The sequence below is a fragment of the Globicephala melas genome, chromosome 15 (assembly GCF_963455315.2).
Source record: "Globicephala melas chromosome 15, mGloMel1.2, whole genome shotgun sequence".
NCBI lineage: Eukaryota > Metazoa > Chordata > Mammalia > Artiodactyla > Delphinidae > Globicephala > Globicephala melas.
This window is the reverse complement of record NC_083328.1, coordinates 35,284,442-35,301,524: the sequence shown is the minus strand read 5'-3', so window position 1 is coordinate 35,301,524 and position 17,083 is coordinate 35,284,442. Positions and strand designations below refer to the sequence as shown.

General features: G+C 42.2%; 2 protein-coding genes across 2 annotated transcripts in view; both read left to right on the top strand.

The window, feature by feature from the left end:
• ZNF75A (zinc finger protein 75A) overlaps positions 1–16,628 on the top strand; it is a 62,413-nt gene extending 45,785 nt beyond the window's left edge. Inside the window, 1 exon segment of the mRNA XM_060285290.1 lies at positions 16,489–16,628. Coding sequence (XP_060141273.1) covers positions 16,489–16,509 — 21 coding nt within the window. The 3' untranslated portion in view covers positions 16,510–16,628.
• On the top strand, positions 771–14,103 carry OR2C1 (olfactory receptor family 2 subfamily C member 1). The gene is given in 4 exon segments (XM_070043554.1): positions 771–1,245; positions 1,248–1,514; positions 1,556–1,788; positions 13,999–14,103. Coding segments are annotated over 4 exon segments (1,080 nt in total).
• Positions 16,629–17,083: the final 455 nt, after the last annotated feature.

The following is a 17,083-nucleotide window of genomic DNA, read 5'->3' as shown; positions in this document are numbered from 1 at the left end:
CCTGTTTCTATCTTTAGCCTGTTCCACCTACATGTACTTGAGCTTACATGAAGTTTTGTTCTGTTCTACATTTACCTCTTTTTAACTCACGTGTTTGTATCTTCTGTATTTGGTGAATATGTCTATATTCATGCTTCCCATTCTTTTCATGATTGTATAGACTCATCACCTTCTCCCTCAAACTTCATCTTTCAGGACCAGGAGTTTTCACTTGGGAGGGGAGGGATATAGAAGAGAAGGGAAGAAATTTATCAGAAACATTTGGGGAATTCTTCCAAATACAGCAGGTCTGCTCACCCCTCCCCTGAGTATACCAAAATCTTGGCTGGGGAAATTAGTATTTTTTGAGAATTTCCACATTTAGTTCCAATGGTCAACTCCCTCTACCCTTTTGAACTGAAGGAGTTCACACTCCTTCATCATGGACAAAGATGATGGATGGACAGGGTGCAAAGATGAATTTCTTGGGTCATCACTGTGTTGAACTGAAGACACTGATCTTTTTGTTCTTCGTGAAGCACTTCCTTCATTTTGTGATAGCTCATGTTGATATTCAGATGGAATAAAGTTTCCATTCATTGTGGGACTGACAGTGTTTGGGGATTGCAATGAAACCTTGCAATCATAAAATTTAAATTGGTACTTAACTACAAAGGTCGGTGACATCAGACCTGCACTGATGCAGATCCACCTAATCCAGTAGCTTCTTCACTTGCTTTACTCCTGGTTGTCCCTGGACAGATTCCTCAAGTGACTGAAGGCAACCAGAGATGGAAAGGGCCAACAGCAGCTCCTTGGAGAGCTTTATTCTGATGGGTGTATCTGACCATCCCCAGCTGGAGATAATCTTTTTTGTAGTCATCCTCTTCTCCTACTTGCTGACCCTTGTTGGGAACTCAACCATGATCCTGCTTTCCAGCCTGGATGCCCGGCTCCACACACCCATGTACTTCTTCCTCAGCAACTTCTCCTCCCTGGATCTTGCTTTTACTACTAGCTCAGTCCCCCAAGTGCTGATCATCTTGTGGGGATCAGACAAGACCATCAGCTATGGTGGCTGTGTGACCCAACTCAATGTTTTCCTCTGGCTAGGGGCTACTGAGTGCATCCTGCTGTTGGTGATGGCATTTGACCACTATGTCATGGTGTGCTGGCCCCTGCACTACACCACCATCATGAACCCCTGGCTCTGCTGGCTGCTGGCTGCCATTGCCTGTTTGGGTGGCTTGGGCAACTCTGTGGTCCAACCTTCACTCTGCAGCTCCCTTTGTGAGGGCACCAGAGGGTGGACAGCTTCCTGTGTGAGGTGCCCGCCATGATCAAACTAGCCTGTGGAGACACAAGTCTCAATGGTGTCTGCACCTTCTTCACCACTGTCCCATTAAGCATCATCCTGATCTCCTACTGCTACATAGCTCAGGCAGTGCTGAAGATCCACTCGGCCAAGGGACAGAGAAAGACCTTTAACACGTGCCTCTCTTATCTGGTGGTGGTACTCCTCTTTTATGGCTCTTTTATGGTGGTACTCTTCTTTTATGGCTCTTTTATGGCTCAGCTATCTATGGGTATCTGCTTCCAGCTAAGACCAGCAACCAGGACAAATTCATTTCCCTCTTCTACTCTGTGGTCACATCCATGGTGAACCCTCTCATTTACACTCTGAGGAACAAGGAGGTGAAGGGGGCGCTGAGGAGGCTGCTGGGGAAGTCAGCTGAAGGAAGGGAAAACTATCATTTACCATCTCTTCATCTCTACAAGCTTTTTCTCATTCTCTCTGGCCAGGTGAACGTGAGGAGTACTGACCGCAGTACAAGCATGTTCTTGACAGCACTAAGCTGTTGGTACATGGTTAATGTTATTTCTTTTTTTTTTTTTTTTGAGGTTAAAGGGATTTTTTTTTTAACATCTTTATTGGGGTATAATTGCTTTACAATGGTGTGTTAGTTTCTGCTTTATAACAAAGGAAATCAGTTATACATGTACATATGTTCCCATATCTCTTCCCTCTTGCGTCTCCCTCCCTCCCACCCTCCCTATCCCACCCCTCCAAGTGGTCACAAAGCACCGAGCTGATCTCCCTGTGCTATGCGGCTGCTTCCCACTAGCTATCTACCTTACGTTTGGTAGTGTATATATGTCCATGCCTCTCTCTCGCTTTGTCACAGCTCACCCTTCCCCCTCCCCATATCCTCAAGTCCGTTCTCTATCTTTATTTATTTATTTGCGGTACGCGGACCTCTCACCGCTGCGGCCTCTCCCGTTGCGGAGCACAGGCTCCGGACGCGCAGGCTCAGTGGCCATGGTCCACTGGTCCACTGGCCCAGCTGCTCCGCAGCACATGGGACCCTCCCGGACCGGGGCACGAACCCGTGCCCCCTGCATCGGCAGGCGGACTCTCAACCACTGCGCCACCAGGGAAGCCCGTTAATGTTATTTCTAATGTTCTACACTTCTTTACCAAATATCCTACTGTGGACCACAGATAACAGGGCAGATGTGTCATCAATGACTCAGAGGTTGTTGACTTAGTACAGACTTAGTTCACTGTCACTGCTGTCCACATTTTATTACGTGTAATAAATATTACATATGTATTATTGTATTTCTAGAGAATTCTGTACTTTTCTAAAGAAAGCACCTCCACTTGGCAGTATCTTATATAATTCCATAAAATCAAGCCAGGTTTTATTAGCCCCAGTTGAAAACCCAAGAATTCATCTTTGCACCCTATCCATCCATCATCTTTGTCCATCTCTCTTTGTCTTTTCTTAATGTTTCAGTCTATCTACCCACACTTCCCAGTCATATGCCCCCTGTCATCTTGTTTAACCTCTATTTTATGTCTACATTCCATTTTCCCTTTTGCCTTATCCAATGTTGAATGAGAAATGGTAGGAAGGAGATTGGTTCAAGACGATGGAGTAGAAGGACGTGCTCTCACTCCCTCTTGCGAGAGCACTGGAATCACAACTAATTGCTGAACAATCATCAACAGGAAGACACTGGAACTCACCAAAAAAGATACCCCACATCCAAAGAGAAAGGAGAAGCCACAATGAGACAGAAGGAGGGGCACAATCACAATAAAATCAAATCCCATAACTGCTGGGGGGTTGACTCACAAACTGGAGAACACTTATACCACAGAAGTCCACCCACTGGAGTGAAGGTTCTGAGCCCCACGTCAGGCTTCTAACCTGGGGGTCTGGCAACAGGAGAAGGAATTCCCAGAGGATCAGACTTTGAAGGCGAGATTTGACTGTAGGATTTTGACAGGACTGGGAGAAACAGAGACTCCACTCTTGGAGGGCACACACAAAGTAGTGTGCATATCGGGTCCCAGGGGAAGGAGCAGTGACCCCCATAGGAGACTGAACTAGACCTATTTGCTAGTGTTGGAGGGTCTCCTGCAGAGGCAGAGGGTGGCTGTGTCTCACCATGTGGACAAGGACACTGGCAGCAGAAGTTCTGGGAAGTACTCCTTGGTGTGAGCCCTCCCAGAGTCCGACATTAGCCCCACCAAAGAGCCCAGGTAGGCTCCAGGGTTGGGTCACCTCAGGCCAAACAACCAACAGCGAGGGAACCCAGCCCCACCCATCAGCAGACAAGTGGATTAAAGTTTTACTGAGCTCTGCCACCAGAGCAACAGCCAGTTCTACCCACCACCAGTCGCTCCCATCAGGAAAGTTGCACAAGACTCTTAGATAACCTAATCCACCAGAGGGCAGACAGCAGAAGCAAGAAGAACTACAATCCTACAGCCTATGGAACAAAAACCACATTCAGAAAGATAGACAAGATGAAAAGGCAGAGGGTTATGTACCAGATGAAGGAACAAGATAAAACCCCAGAAAAACAACTAAATGAAGTGGAGATAGGTAACCTTCCAGAAAAAGAATTCAGAATAATGATAGTGAAGATGATCCAGGACCTCCAAAAAGAATGGAGGCAAAGATCAAGAAGATGTTAGAAATGTTTAAAAAAGACCTAGAAGAATTAAAGAACAAACAAACATAGATAAACAATACAATAACTGAAATGAAAACTACACTAGAAGGAATCAATAGCAGAATAACTGAGGTCGAAGAACAGATAAGTGACCTGGAAGACAGAAAGGAGGAATTCACCTCTGCGGAACAGAATAAAGAAAAAAGAAATAAAGACAGCCTAAGAGACCTCTGGGACAACATTAAACACAACAACACTCGCATTATAGGGGTCTCAGAATGAGAAGAGAGAGAGAAAGAACCTGAGAAAATATTTGAAGAGATTATAGTCGAAAACTTCCCTAACATGGGAAAGGAAATAGCCACCCAAGTCCAGGAAGCGCAAAGAGTCCCATAAAGGATAAACCCAAGGAAACACACTGAGACATAGTAATCAAATTGGCAAAAATTAAAGACACAGAAAAATTATTGAAAGCAGCAAGGGAAAAATGACAAATAATATACAAGGGAACTCCCATAAGGTTAAGAGCTGATTTCTCAGCAGAAACTCTACAAGCCAGAAAGGAGTGGCATGACATATTTAAAATGATGAAAGGGAAGAACCTACAACCAAGATTACTCTACCCAGCAAGGATCTCATTCAGATTCGATGGAGAAATCAAAAGCTTTACAGACAACCAAAAGCTAAGAGAATTCAGCACCACCAAACCAGCTCTACAACAAATGCTAAAGGAACTTCTCTAAGTGGGAAACACAAGAGAAGAAAAGGGCCTACAAAAACAAACCCAAAACAATTAAGAAAGTGGTAATAGGAACATACATATTGATAATTACCTTAAACGTGAATGGATTAAATCCTCCAACCAAAAGACACAGGCTTGCTGAATGGATACAAAAACAAGACCCAAATATATGCTGTCTACAAGAGACCCACTTCAGACCTAGGGACACATACAGACTGAAAGTGAGGGGATGGAAAAAGATATTCCATGCAAATGGAAATCAAAAGAAAGCTGGAGTAGCAATACTCATATCAGATAAAATAGACTTTAAAATAAAGAATGTTACAAGAGACAAGGAAGGACACTACATAATGATCAAGATATCAATCCAAGAAGAAGATAAAACAATTATAAATATATATGCACCCAACATAGGAGCACCTCAATACATAAGGCAACTGCTAACAGCTATAAAAGAAGAAATCGACAGTAACACAATAAGAGTGGGGGACTTTAACACCTCACTTACACCAATGGACAGATCATCCAAACAGAAGATTAATAAGGAAACCCAAGCTTTAAATGACACAATAGACCACATAGATTTAATTGATATCTATAGGACATTCCATCCAAAAACAGCAGATTACACTTTCTTTTCAAATGTGCACAGAACATTCTCCAAGATAGATCACATCTTGGGTCACAAATCAAGCCTCAGTAAATTTAAGAAAATTGAAATCATATTAAGTATCTTTTCTGACCATAATGCTATGAGATTAGAAATCAATTACAGGGAAAAAAAGTAAAAAACACAAACACATGGAGGCTAAACAATATTTTACGAAATAACCAAGAGATCACTGAAGAAATCAAAGAGGAAATCAAAAAATACCTAGAGACAAATGACAATGAAAACACGACGATCCCAAACCTATGGGATGCAGCAAAAGCAATTCTAAGAGGGAAGTTTATAGCAATACAATCCTACCTCAACAAACAACAAACATCTCAAATAAACAATCTAACCTTATACCTAAAGGAACTAAAGAAAGAAGAACAAAATAACCCCAAAGTTAGTAGAAGGAAAGAAATCATAAAATCAGAGCAGAAATAAATGAAATAGAAACAAAACAATAGGAAAGATCAATAAAACTAAAAGCTGGTTCTTTGAGAAGATAAACAAACTTGATAAACCATTAGCCAGACTCATCAAGAAAAAAACGGAGAAGACTCAAATCATTAAAATTAGAAATGAAAAAGGACAAGTTACAACAGACACCGCAGAAATACAAAGCATCCTAAGAGACTACCACAAGGAACTCTATGCCAATAAAGTGGACAGCCTGGAAGAAATGGACAAATTCTTAGAAAGGTATAATCTTCCAAGACTGAACCAGGAAGAAATAGAAAGTATGAACAGACCAATCACAAGTAATGAAATTGAAACTGTGATTAAAAATCTTCCAACACACGAAAGTCCAGGCCCAGATGGCTTCACAGGTGAATTCTATCAAACATTTAGAGAAGAGCTAACACCCATCCTTCTCAAACTCTTCTAAAAAATTGCAGAGGAAGGAACACTCCCAAACTCATTCTATGAGACCACCATCACCCTGATACCAAAACCAGACACAGATACTACAAAAAGAGAAAATTACAGACCAATATCACTCATGAATATAGATGCAAAAATCCTCAATAAAATACTAGCAAACGGAATCCAACAACGCATTAAAGGATCATACACCATGATCAAGTGGGATTTATCCCAGAGATGCAAAGATTCTTCAATATACACAATCAATGTGATACACCATATTAACAAATTGAAGAAGAAAAACCATATGATCATCTCAATAGATGCAGAAAAAGCTCTTGACAAAATTCAACACCCATTTATTATAAAAACTCACCAGAAAGTGGGCATAGAGGGAACCTACCTCAACATAAAAAGGGCATATATGACAAACCCACAGCAAACATCATTCTCAATGGTTAAAAATGAAAGCATTTCCTCTAAGATCAGGAAAAAGACAAGGATGTCCACTCTCACCACTTTTATTCAGTATAGTTTTGGAAGTCCTAGCCACAGCAATTAGAGAAGAAAAAGAAATAAAAGGAATACAAATTGGAAAAGAAGAAGTAAAACTGTCATTGTTTGTAGATGACATGATACTATACATAGAAAATCCTAAAAGCGCCACCAGAAAACTACTAGAGCTAATCAATGAATATGGTAAAGGTCAGGATACAAAATTAATGCACAGAAATCTCTTGCATTCCTATACACTAATGATGAAAAATCTGAAAGAGAAATTAAGGAAACACTCCCATTTACCACTGCAACAAAAAGAATAAAATACCTAGGAGTAAACCTACCTAGGGAGACGAAAGACCTGTATACAGAAAACTATAAGACACTGATGAAAGAAATTAAAGATGATACCAACAGATGGAGAGATATACCATGATCTTGGATTGGAAGAATCAATATTGTGAAAATGACTATACTAACCAAAGCAATCTACAGATTCAATGCAATCCCTATCAAATTACCAATGGTATTTTTTACAGAACAAGAAAAAAAAATCTTAAAATTTGTTTGGAGACACAAAAGACCCTGAATAGCCAATGCAGTCTTGAGGGAAAAAATTGGAGTTGGAGGAATCATGCTCCCAGACTTCAGACTATACTACAAAGCTACAGTAATCAAGACAATATGGTACTGGCACAAAAACAGAAATATAGATCAATGGAACAGGATAGAAAGCCCAGAGATAAACCCACACACATATGGTCAACTAATCTATGACAAAGGAGGCAAGGATATACAATGGAGAAAAGACAGTCTCTTCAATAAGTGGTGCTGGGAGAACTGGACAGCTACATGTAAAAGAATGAAATTAGAACACTCCCTAACACCGTACACAAAAATAAACTCAAAATGGATTAGAGACCTAATGTAAGACTGGAGACTATAAAACTCTTAGAGGAAAACATAGGAAGAACACTCTTTGACGTAAATCACGGCAAGATCTTTTTTGATCCACCTCCTAGAGTGATGGAAATAAAAACAAAAATAAACAAATGGGACCTAATGAAACTTAAAAGTTTTTGCACACACACACACAAAAAAAGTTTTTGCACAGCAAAGGAAACTACAAACAAGATGAAAAGACAACCCTCAGAATGGGAGAAAATATTTGCAAATGAATCAACAGACAAAGGATTAATCTCCAAAATATGTAACCAGCTCATGCAGCTCAACATTAAAAAGCAAACAACTCAGTCCAAAAATGGGCAGAAGACCTAAATAGACATTTCTCCAAAGAAGGCATTTCTCCAAAGAAGACATACAATGGCCAAGAAGCACATGAAAAGCTGCTCAACATCACTAATTATTAGAGAAATGCAAATCAAAACTACTATGAAGTATCACCTCACACCAGTTAGAATGGGCATAATCAGAAAATCTGCAAACAACAAATGCTGGAGAGGGTGTGGAGAAAAGGGAACCTTCTTGCACTGTTGGTGGGAATGTAAATCGATACAGCCACTATGGAGAACAGCGTGGAGGTTCCTTAAAAAACTAAAAATAGAGTTACCATATGACCCAGCAATCCCACCACTGGGTATATACCCAGAGAAAACCATAATTCAAAAAGACACATGCACCCAATATTCACTGCAGCACTGTTTACAATAGCCAGGACATGGAAGCAACCTAAATGCCCATCGACAGATGAATGGATAAAGAAGATGTGGTACATATATACAATGGAATATTAGCCATAAAAGAATGAAATCAGATCATTTGTAGAGATGTGGATAGATCCTGAGACTGTCATACAGAGTGAAGTAAGTCAGAAAGAGAAAACAAATATATTAACGCACATATGTGGAACCTAGAGAAATGGTTCAGATGAACTGGTTTGCAGGGCAGAAATTGAGACACAGATGCAGAGAACAAACATATGGACACCAAGGGGGGAGAGTGGCGTTGGGCAGGGTGTCATGGCAGTGTGATGAATTGGGAGATTGAGATTGACATGTATACACTAATATGTACAAAATGGATAACTAATAAGAACCTGCTGTATAAAAAGCAAATAAAATTAAATTAAAAAAGGAAATGGTAAGAAGACCATTTTTCTTTTCTTTTCTTTTTGGCCGTGCCCTCCGGCTTGTGGGATCTTAGTTTCTCGACCAGGGATCGAACCAGTGCCCCCTGCAGTGGAAGCCTGGAGTCCTAACCACTGAATTGCTGGGGAATTCCCAAGACCATTTTTCTTTTAATTAAATAGTTTTATTTAAATTATTTTCTCACTGGGACTTCCCTGGCTGTCCAGTGGTTGAGACTCCACGCTTCCACTGCAGGGGGTGCAGGTTTGATCCCTTGTCGGGGAACTAAGATCCCGCATGCCATATAGCCAAAAAATTAATTAATTAAATCATTTCCTCACCAAAGTCCCAGCCATCAGATTTGCTACCAGTATTTGGATATGCTAGTATGGTCAGTGGATTATGGAATGCTCTCAGATTCCTTAAGCAAGTTTAAGAGCCCAGGAAAGATCATCCATTTGTAAAGCATTTCCTCTGCCTCATGATCTAGTCTTTCACCCCTAAAGTTTCTAAAATTCAGCAATCAGTCCAGCACGCCATGACTTACCAAAGAACTCAGGTATTGGAATTAGAATGCCAGTACGTGATTCTTCACATCACTAGAATTGCCAGGGGAATCCACACCTGCCACTGCAGTTCATATGTTCTTTCCCCAGGGAGAGAAGCTGGGTTGATATGAGAAAGTTACCTGGCAACTACATTACCAGAGAAAAGATGATCAATGATTTTAGGGCTACTTTCTAAAGAGTCTTGTGTCCTTCACAGCACCTAAACACATGCCTTATACATAGTAGATGCTCAATAATTAGTGAGTTGAATTAATTAACAAGCCCCATGAATCTCCCTTTTTCACACTAGGAACTAAAAATGTCATATGAACCATTTTCATATTTGCCACTTTGGGGTCATCCTGTCACTTGGACAATGCTGAACAAACAATGACGTTTCCCCTCTTTCCACATTTGCATAATGCCTCCCCAAAGACATCTAGTTATATTGTCCCAGCCTGAATTTGTTTTTCTAGTTGTAGATCAGAACCATGACCTATTGTCTCTGTTCCTTACCCAGTAATACTGAAGTATGTCTCCAGGACTAGCCACCTAGCAGCATAATCTTGGTGAGCTCATCAAAGTCCAGAGTCGTGCAGGCTCAAAAGTTTTATTGATCAGCACACTCAGATTAGATGAAGTTCTCAGGAGGTAGAATCACAATGACTAAACTCCTAAGTTGATATACACACCAGAATGCCAGTTGATTAATTTATGAGAATTGTATTTTCCAAGGAGATATCCCCTAGCTAATTCGTTTAAATTGCAAAATTACTTGGGGGAAAATAGGAAGAAAATAGACAGGCGTTCTTCAGACACTTCAGAGTTTTGCAGAGTCTCCCTACGGAAAGTACAGGACGTTTTGAATCTAACTTGCATTTAGGGGCATAGTAAGACACAGAGAATTACAGGGAGGAGAAAAAGCTTGGGACATGAATGCATCATGGGGATCACATACGCCATCATCAAAGTGTACACATATTCATCTTCCATTCTCAGTGGTGTGCTTGAAACAAAGTCAAAAATTGGGAAAAAATCCATTAAATGTGAGGAAAGCTCCTTGTTATTAAGGACTTTGACGTTCCATTTCTAGGGTTTCAGAAGAAAAAATATGTTTTGTGTCTTATTCAGTTGGATATTCAAAAAAATGCAAAACAAAAGATGTACCAAGAACTATAGAAGGTTCACCAACCTTAGTAAAATATAAATGTAGAGAATTTGAATATGCTAGTGTGGTCATTGGATTTAAGTGAATTTAAGAGCCCGTCTCTTAGAGCCTTTCACAGAGTCTGTCCAAGTCCCACCTTGCCCTGTATCCTAGCAAAGTGAGTGCAATAACTAAATTTTGAACCTGTCAATGAAGGGAGTCAGTCCTTTTTCCGTCTTCACAGACTTCAGTTTCAATTACATGGCTGTGGTTAGGAGATGTTGGAATAAAGGAGATGGTGAGAAATAAGAATTGGAAAGTGCCTTTGGCTTGGTGAGCTTATGCTCTAGTATGTGAATGCTAAATTACAGGCTAATTTGGACACTCCATTAACGATTGGGTGGAGAAATCCAGTTTATTTGACTATATAGATGGGTTGAGCACATCAACTTTACTGAGTACTTATCCTGGGCTATGTAACAATCTAAACCCTTTATAGGATCAACTCCTTTAATCATCACAACAACCTACACCATCCCCATTTTAAGATGAGGACATTGGAGCACAAGAGGAAATGTGCTCCCAGTACACAGTGGTAGGTCTGGGAATCAAACCCAAGTACTCTTGACTCTAAAGCTTGTGCCTTTTCCAAATTTTTTTCTTTGTGTAATAATCACAAACTTACAGAAATGTTGGAAGCATGATATAAAGGACTTTCTCTCCCTGGATCATTTGAGAGTAAGTTGACAGCATGATACTCTATCTTCCCCAAATATTTTACTGTGTATCTCTAACAAACAAGGACGTTCTCCTACAGGACCACCATGTAGCCATCAAAATTACTAAATGAACATCAATACATTATATTATTTAATCCTGAGACCCCATTCAGCTTTTGCCAGTTGTCCCAACAATGCATTTCATAGCAAAAGGATTCTGTTCAAAATTACATGTTGCATGTAGTTGTCATGTCTCCTTAGTCTCTGTCAGTCTGAAATTGTTCCTCTGTCTTTTCTTGACTTTCGTGACCCTGACACTTTAAAAGATCATCCAGTTATTTAGTAGAACATAGCTCAATTTCAGTTTTTTCCTCATAGTTAGATTCAGGTCATCTTTGTCAGGAATTCCACACATGTGATGTTGCATTCTTCTTATCGTATGCTGTCAGGTGGTGCTATGGACTGAATTTGTACCCCACCTGAAAATTCATATATTGAAACCCTAAACCCCAATGTAATTAATTGTATTTGAACATAGAGCCTTTAGGAGGTAATTAGGGTTAAGTGGTATCATAAGGGTGTGCCCCTCATCTGATGCGATTGGTGACCTTACAAAGAGAAGAAGGAGAGGGAGATCTTTCTCTCTCCACACACAGTCAAAGGAAAGGCCAACTGTAGACAAAGCAGCATTCTGCAAGCCAGGAACGAGCCCTCACCAGAAACTGAATCCTGCCAGAACCTTAATCTTGGGTTTCCAGGCTCCATAATTGTGAGAAAATTAATTCCTATTGTTTAAGTCACTCAATCTGTGGTATTTAGTTATGGCAGCCTAAGCAGACTAAGACAGGTGGTGTAAATTTCAATGTCTTCAGACTAAGACAGGTGTTGTAAATTTCAATGTCTCCCATTACTAGTGATGCTACTTGGATCACTAAATGAAGGTGGTGTCTGCTAGGCTTTTCCATTATTTCCTATTTTGTAATTAATAAGCATTTTACAGGGAAATACTTTGAAACTACTTAAATATCCTGATACTAATGAAACTCAATTTAATCTTTTATTTATTTACATCTTACAGAATCAATGTTTCCTATTCTATTCTATGGTTTATAGCTTTTTAATATCATTATATTTTTGTCCCTTGTTTCATCACTGGGAGTCCATTCAAACTGGCTTTTGTGTTTTTTGACTTGTCCCCATATTCCTTGAGCATTTCCTTGCTTTCCGCCACATCAAGATGTCCCAGGCTTATGTTTTATTAACCCTCTCTAGCACTCTGTTTCATCATCTGAAATGTGGATATAGTAAATGGCAGGAACAATGTAAGGATCAAAGTAGATAGTGCATGTGCGAGTGCTTAGAGAAAACTGCTCAGTGTTGTACTTAATCAAAGATGGTATACTTACCCTAAGGAGGTTTATCAGTCTATATCACATCCCAGCTCCCTCCATTTATATCCTGATGGAGTACTACTCTCACTGTGCAACCAGATTGTTTATAAATGATGGATGGATGAAGTGGGGCCAGAATAAAGGCAGAGAGAAGCCTCCACTTTTCTTTCCCACACACTCTTATCCCAACCCATGAGCTCCCTCTTCAGAATATATTCAGAATATCCCAATCCAGAATCACACACACACACACACACACACACACACACACACGAAAATTAGGAAAGTATTTGAATATCCATCAAAAGGGAAATGATTGAAGATTGAACACATAATGGTAAATGCCAAACACAGGAGTTTAAAAAAAAAAAAGATGAGGTTGATATATTGAAACAGAAAAACTTGTAAGGTACACTAAGTAGACAAAATTACAGATTAAGATCCAGCAAGACATACACACTAATGACAGTTATTTCCTCTGGAGAGGGAGTGTAACTTGGGAGTTAAGGGATGAGAGGCTTCATTTTTTTTTCCCCCCCAGGGAATGATTTTTTTTTTAAATTTTATTTATTTATTTATTTATGGCTGCGTTGCGTCTTCGTTTCTGTGCGAGGGCCCTCTCCAGCTGCGGCAAGTGGGGGCCACTCTTCATCGCGGTGCGCGGGCCTCTGACCATCGCGGCCTCTCCTGCTGCAGAGCACAGGCTCCAGACGCGCAGGCTCAGTAATCGTGGCTCACGGACCCAGCCGCTCCGCGGCATGTGGGATCCTCCCAGAGCAGGGCTCGAACCCGCGTCCCCTGCACTGGCAGGCAGACTCCCAACCACTGCACCACCAGGGAAGCCCGAGAGGCTTCATTTTTAAATGAGAATGTTTTGCGATACTTGTGGAATATGAAAAAATTAAAACAGAGGGAAGAAAAGCATTGGGTTAGAAGCGAGTTCTAGTCCTACTTCTGTGATTAGACAGTCACTTAAACTGTCGCAGTTTTCTCGTCTGGAGGACGGTAATAGTACTGGCTTCATAGGATTGGTGTGAGGATAAGTTACTGTGTACGTGTATAAAACTGTGCCAAACATATAGTAAGCGTTACGTATTTTTGATACTGTCATTGTCTCATCTGTAAGTAGGGTATGAGTCCGGGTAGGCCTGGTACAAAGACCCTTCCGAGTAAGAGAAGTGGAACATCCTGTCGAGCAGAACAGCAGCAGTAACCAATAGGAGGGATTAACAAACGTCCAGATCCAGGGCCCCAGGTTTTCGAACAGCGTTATTGGTCCAGGTTATGACGCAAACGGGGAACCCGTCTCCTCATTGGGGAAGACTGCTGTCGATTAGCGGGGGGGCGGAACCAGCTGGGCAGGGTTGTGCGTATCCGGCGACGCTGTTTTCCGGCTTAGCCCTTGCGCATTCGTCAGGCTTTCTGGAAGTCCCGGCCTGCCCCGCGGCAGCTTCAGGCCGCGCGCTCTGGGAAATGCGACCAGGTGGGTGAGTCGCGCGTTTGAGGCTTTTCGCGGCGGGGCGGGCTGGAGCTCCGCGGCTCCGCCCTCTCCCCTGAGGCTCTCATGATGTCCTGGGTCTTGTGACGGGAAGGCTCTCAGTGGCCGTGACCCGGTGCTTCCTCCCTCTGTTTGGAGAGGCCTGGGAACATGGTAGGCTGGTGTACGGGACCTGTCGCCCTTTGGAGGCTCCTGTCCGCTCTCTTTCCCCGTGAAGTGTGCTTTGAAAGGCGCAGAGCCTTTTACCCTTGTGGTTTACGTGAATAAAACACTGGTTCACCGAGGCCCTATCGCGTCCTTGTGCGCCCTTGTGTTGGGCAGTGAGGACACGAACACAGCTCAGACATGCTCCTTGCACTCAGAGAGCTCCCAAACTGTGGAGTAGATAAACTTGCAGAAACAAGTTCTGGTGTTAGGTGGAGTAAGAGAAGGCTCCCTGAGAAAGAGTTACAGACAGGGCCGAGGAGTTCAGAGCGTCAAGGAAGCGTCAAGAAGGTGGTGATGGTGCTGTTACCAATCCTCTTCCAGTGGGTTTTTTGTCTTCTTTGATGGACTCCACTCATGAGAACATAAAATTTACCGTATTTCTAATTTCTAGGCTTAGGTGCCCTTCCTCCCTAGCTTGGGAGGAATGGAGATTGGCAGCCCCTGGTGTTCAGTTTCTCTGGAAAGAATGAAATCAGGTCTTGGGAAAAGGTTAGAGGGCAAAGACACTATGGAAAGCAGAGAGCCTGTTCCACGATGTGGGACCAGTTCACCTGTGCTGGATTGTAGACCATGTGTAGGAGAGTGCGCAGTGAGACTGGAGCAGTAGGTTAGATCTAGAATCCAGGGAGAGCCTTTGCAAGTTAGGAGATCTTGACTTATTTCAGTGGTATTAGGAAGTCTTGAAGGCTTTTGAGCAGAGCAGTTTACACAATTGAATTAGATTTGTAGAAAGTCAAGAGATCCAGATCTGCTTTGTAGGAAGATCAGGTAGATAGATGGAAGACTCTTGTACCAGGCTGGCCTAATGATGTGTCCCTGACCAGGGGTTCTCAACCAGGGAAGATTTTGACCCCCCAAAGATATTTGGCAAAATCTGGAGTAGTCTTGTCATAACTGACAGGTGCTCCTGACATCTAGTGGGTGGAGACAAGGGGTGCAGCTAAACATCCTACAATGCATAGGACACCCCCCCAACCCCCCACCCCGACCCACACAGACAACAAAGACCTGTCTGGCCCCAAATGTCAATACTGTAGTGCTGAAGTTCAAGGGAATTCCCTGGAGGTCCAGCAGTTAGGACTCCACACTTCCACTGCAGGGGGCAGGGGTTCGATCCCTGGTCGGTGAACTAAGATCCTGCGTGCTGCGCAGCATAGCCAAAAAACAAAAATCTGAGCTTTAAAACAACAACAAAAAATAGTGCTGAAGTTCAGAAATGCAACCTTAGAGCGATAGAAGTGGAAACGAAGGGGAGACAGATCTCAGAGACGTCTCAGCCAGAGACCAGTCTTCGCCTCCTTTCATATTCTTTACAATGCTTAAGTACTTTAAGCAGTCAATCAGGTCTAAAGACCCAGACTTCCTTGTCTTTTTTCACCCTTTCATTCCTTTGCAAAATATTTATTTTGCATGAGACACTATTCAAGGTGCTGTGATTCAGCAATGAACAAAACAAATTACCTGCTCTCCAAGAACCTTACATTCTTGTAGGGATGACAGACATGAAACCAATAAATATATATCAAGTAGTGAGATATGCTATAAAGAAGTTCCTGTAAGATAGAGCTTCTGTTATTATCACCACAGACCATTTACTCTGCATCTTGTAAGTGCCAAGCACTGGCCAGATGCTTTACAAATAGCATTTCTAATCTTTTTCTGTATGCTGCAGGATTGGTATAGTTATGCTCAGATGAGAAAAAGCAGCTTAGAGAAGTTGAGTATTTTGCCCCACATCAGTTAATGAGGAGTTGAGCTGGCACTGGAAACTGGATCCACCTGACAAAGTCTGTGAGATTTCCATTAGGACACCGTCTGACTTGAATGGGAGTGCAGTGGTTCAGAGTCCGCCTGCCGATGCAGGGGACGCGGATTTGTGCCCAGTCCGGGAAGATCCCACGTGCCGCGGAGCGCTGGTCCCACGAGCCATGGCCACTGAGCCTGCGCGTCCGGAGCCTGTGCTCCGCAGCTGGAGAGGCCACAACAGTGAGAGGCCCGTGTACCGCAAAAAACAAAACAAAACAAAAAAAACTATACCTTCTCACTCAAACTTAGCAAAGTGAAGTAGAAATGAAGTTCTTATTGGAGAGGCCTAGCTGGAAGTGATTCTCCATATTGTAGGAACTACATTTGAGAACACATGAGCCTCAGTTGAATTTGTCTTCATTACTCACATTCTCTCAGGTGGCTGATGGCAGGTTCTGACATCTCAGAGAGGTTGGCAACTTGGAGGTCTCCCACCAGCTCTTCAGACTCTCACGATATTGGCAACTGCTGGGCCTCACTCACAAGCTTTCAGCCAGCTCTGGGAGCTGTGCTTATGATGGCTGCAGCCCAAACTACATCAACGAGAAGATCCTGGAGCTGAAGCAATTCCCGACACGTCTTCCTTTCTGCATGGGAAGATCCAAACCTGGATGAGGGTGCATCATCCAGGAAGCGTTGAGAAGGCAGTGACCTTGGTGCAGCATTTAGAGTGAGAACCCAGGAGACGAAGGCAATGGTGAGAAGGGGAGTAAGGAAAGAGAAATGGGATCAGGTTGGAGAGGGCCTGGGTTAGGGGACAAGCAGTTGGAACAAGGTGGAAAAACTTGATTTAGCTGTTGCTTCTCAAGCACTTGTTTGTTTTCATTATTGGTGTCCATGCCAGCTTTTAAGAGAACAGATTTTCTTTCCCCTTTGAAGGAAGGAGGGTGGGTGGAGAGAGAGTTTGGACCCTCATCAATCACCGAGCTTTCAGTAGGTCTCAGCTGCCAAGAATAAAGGAAGGGAAGTATTT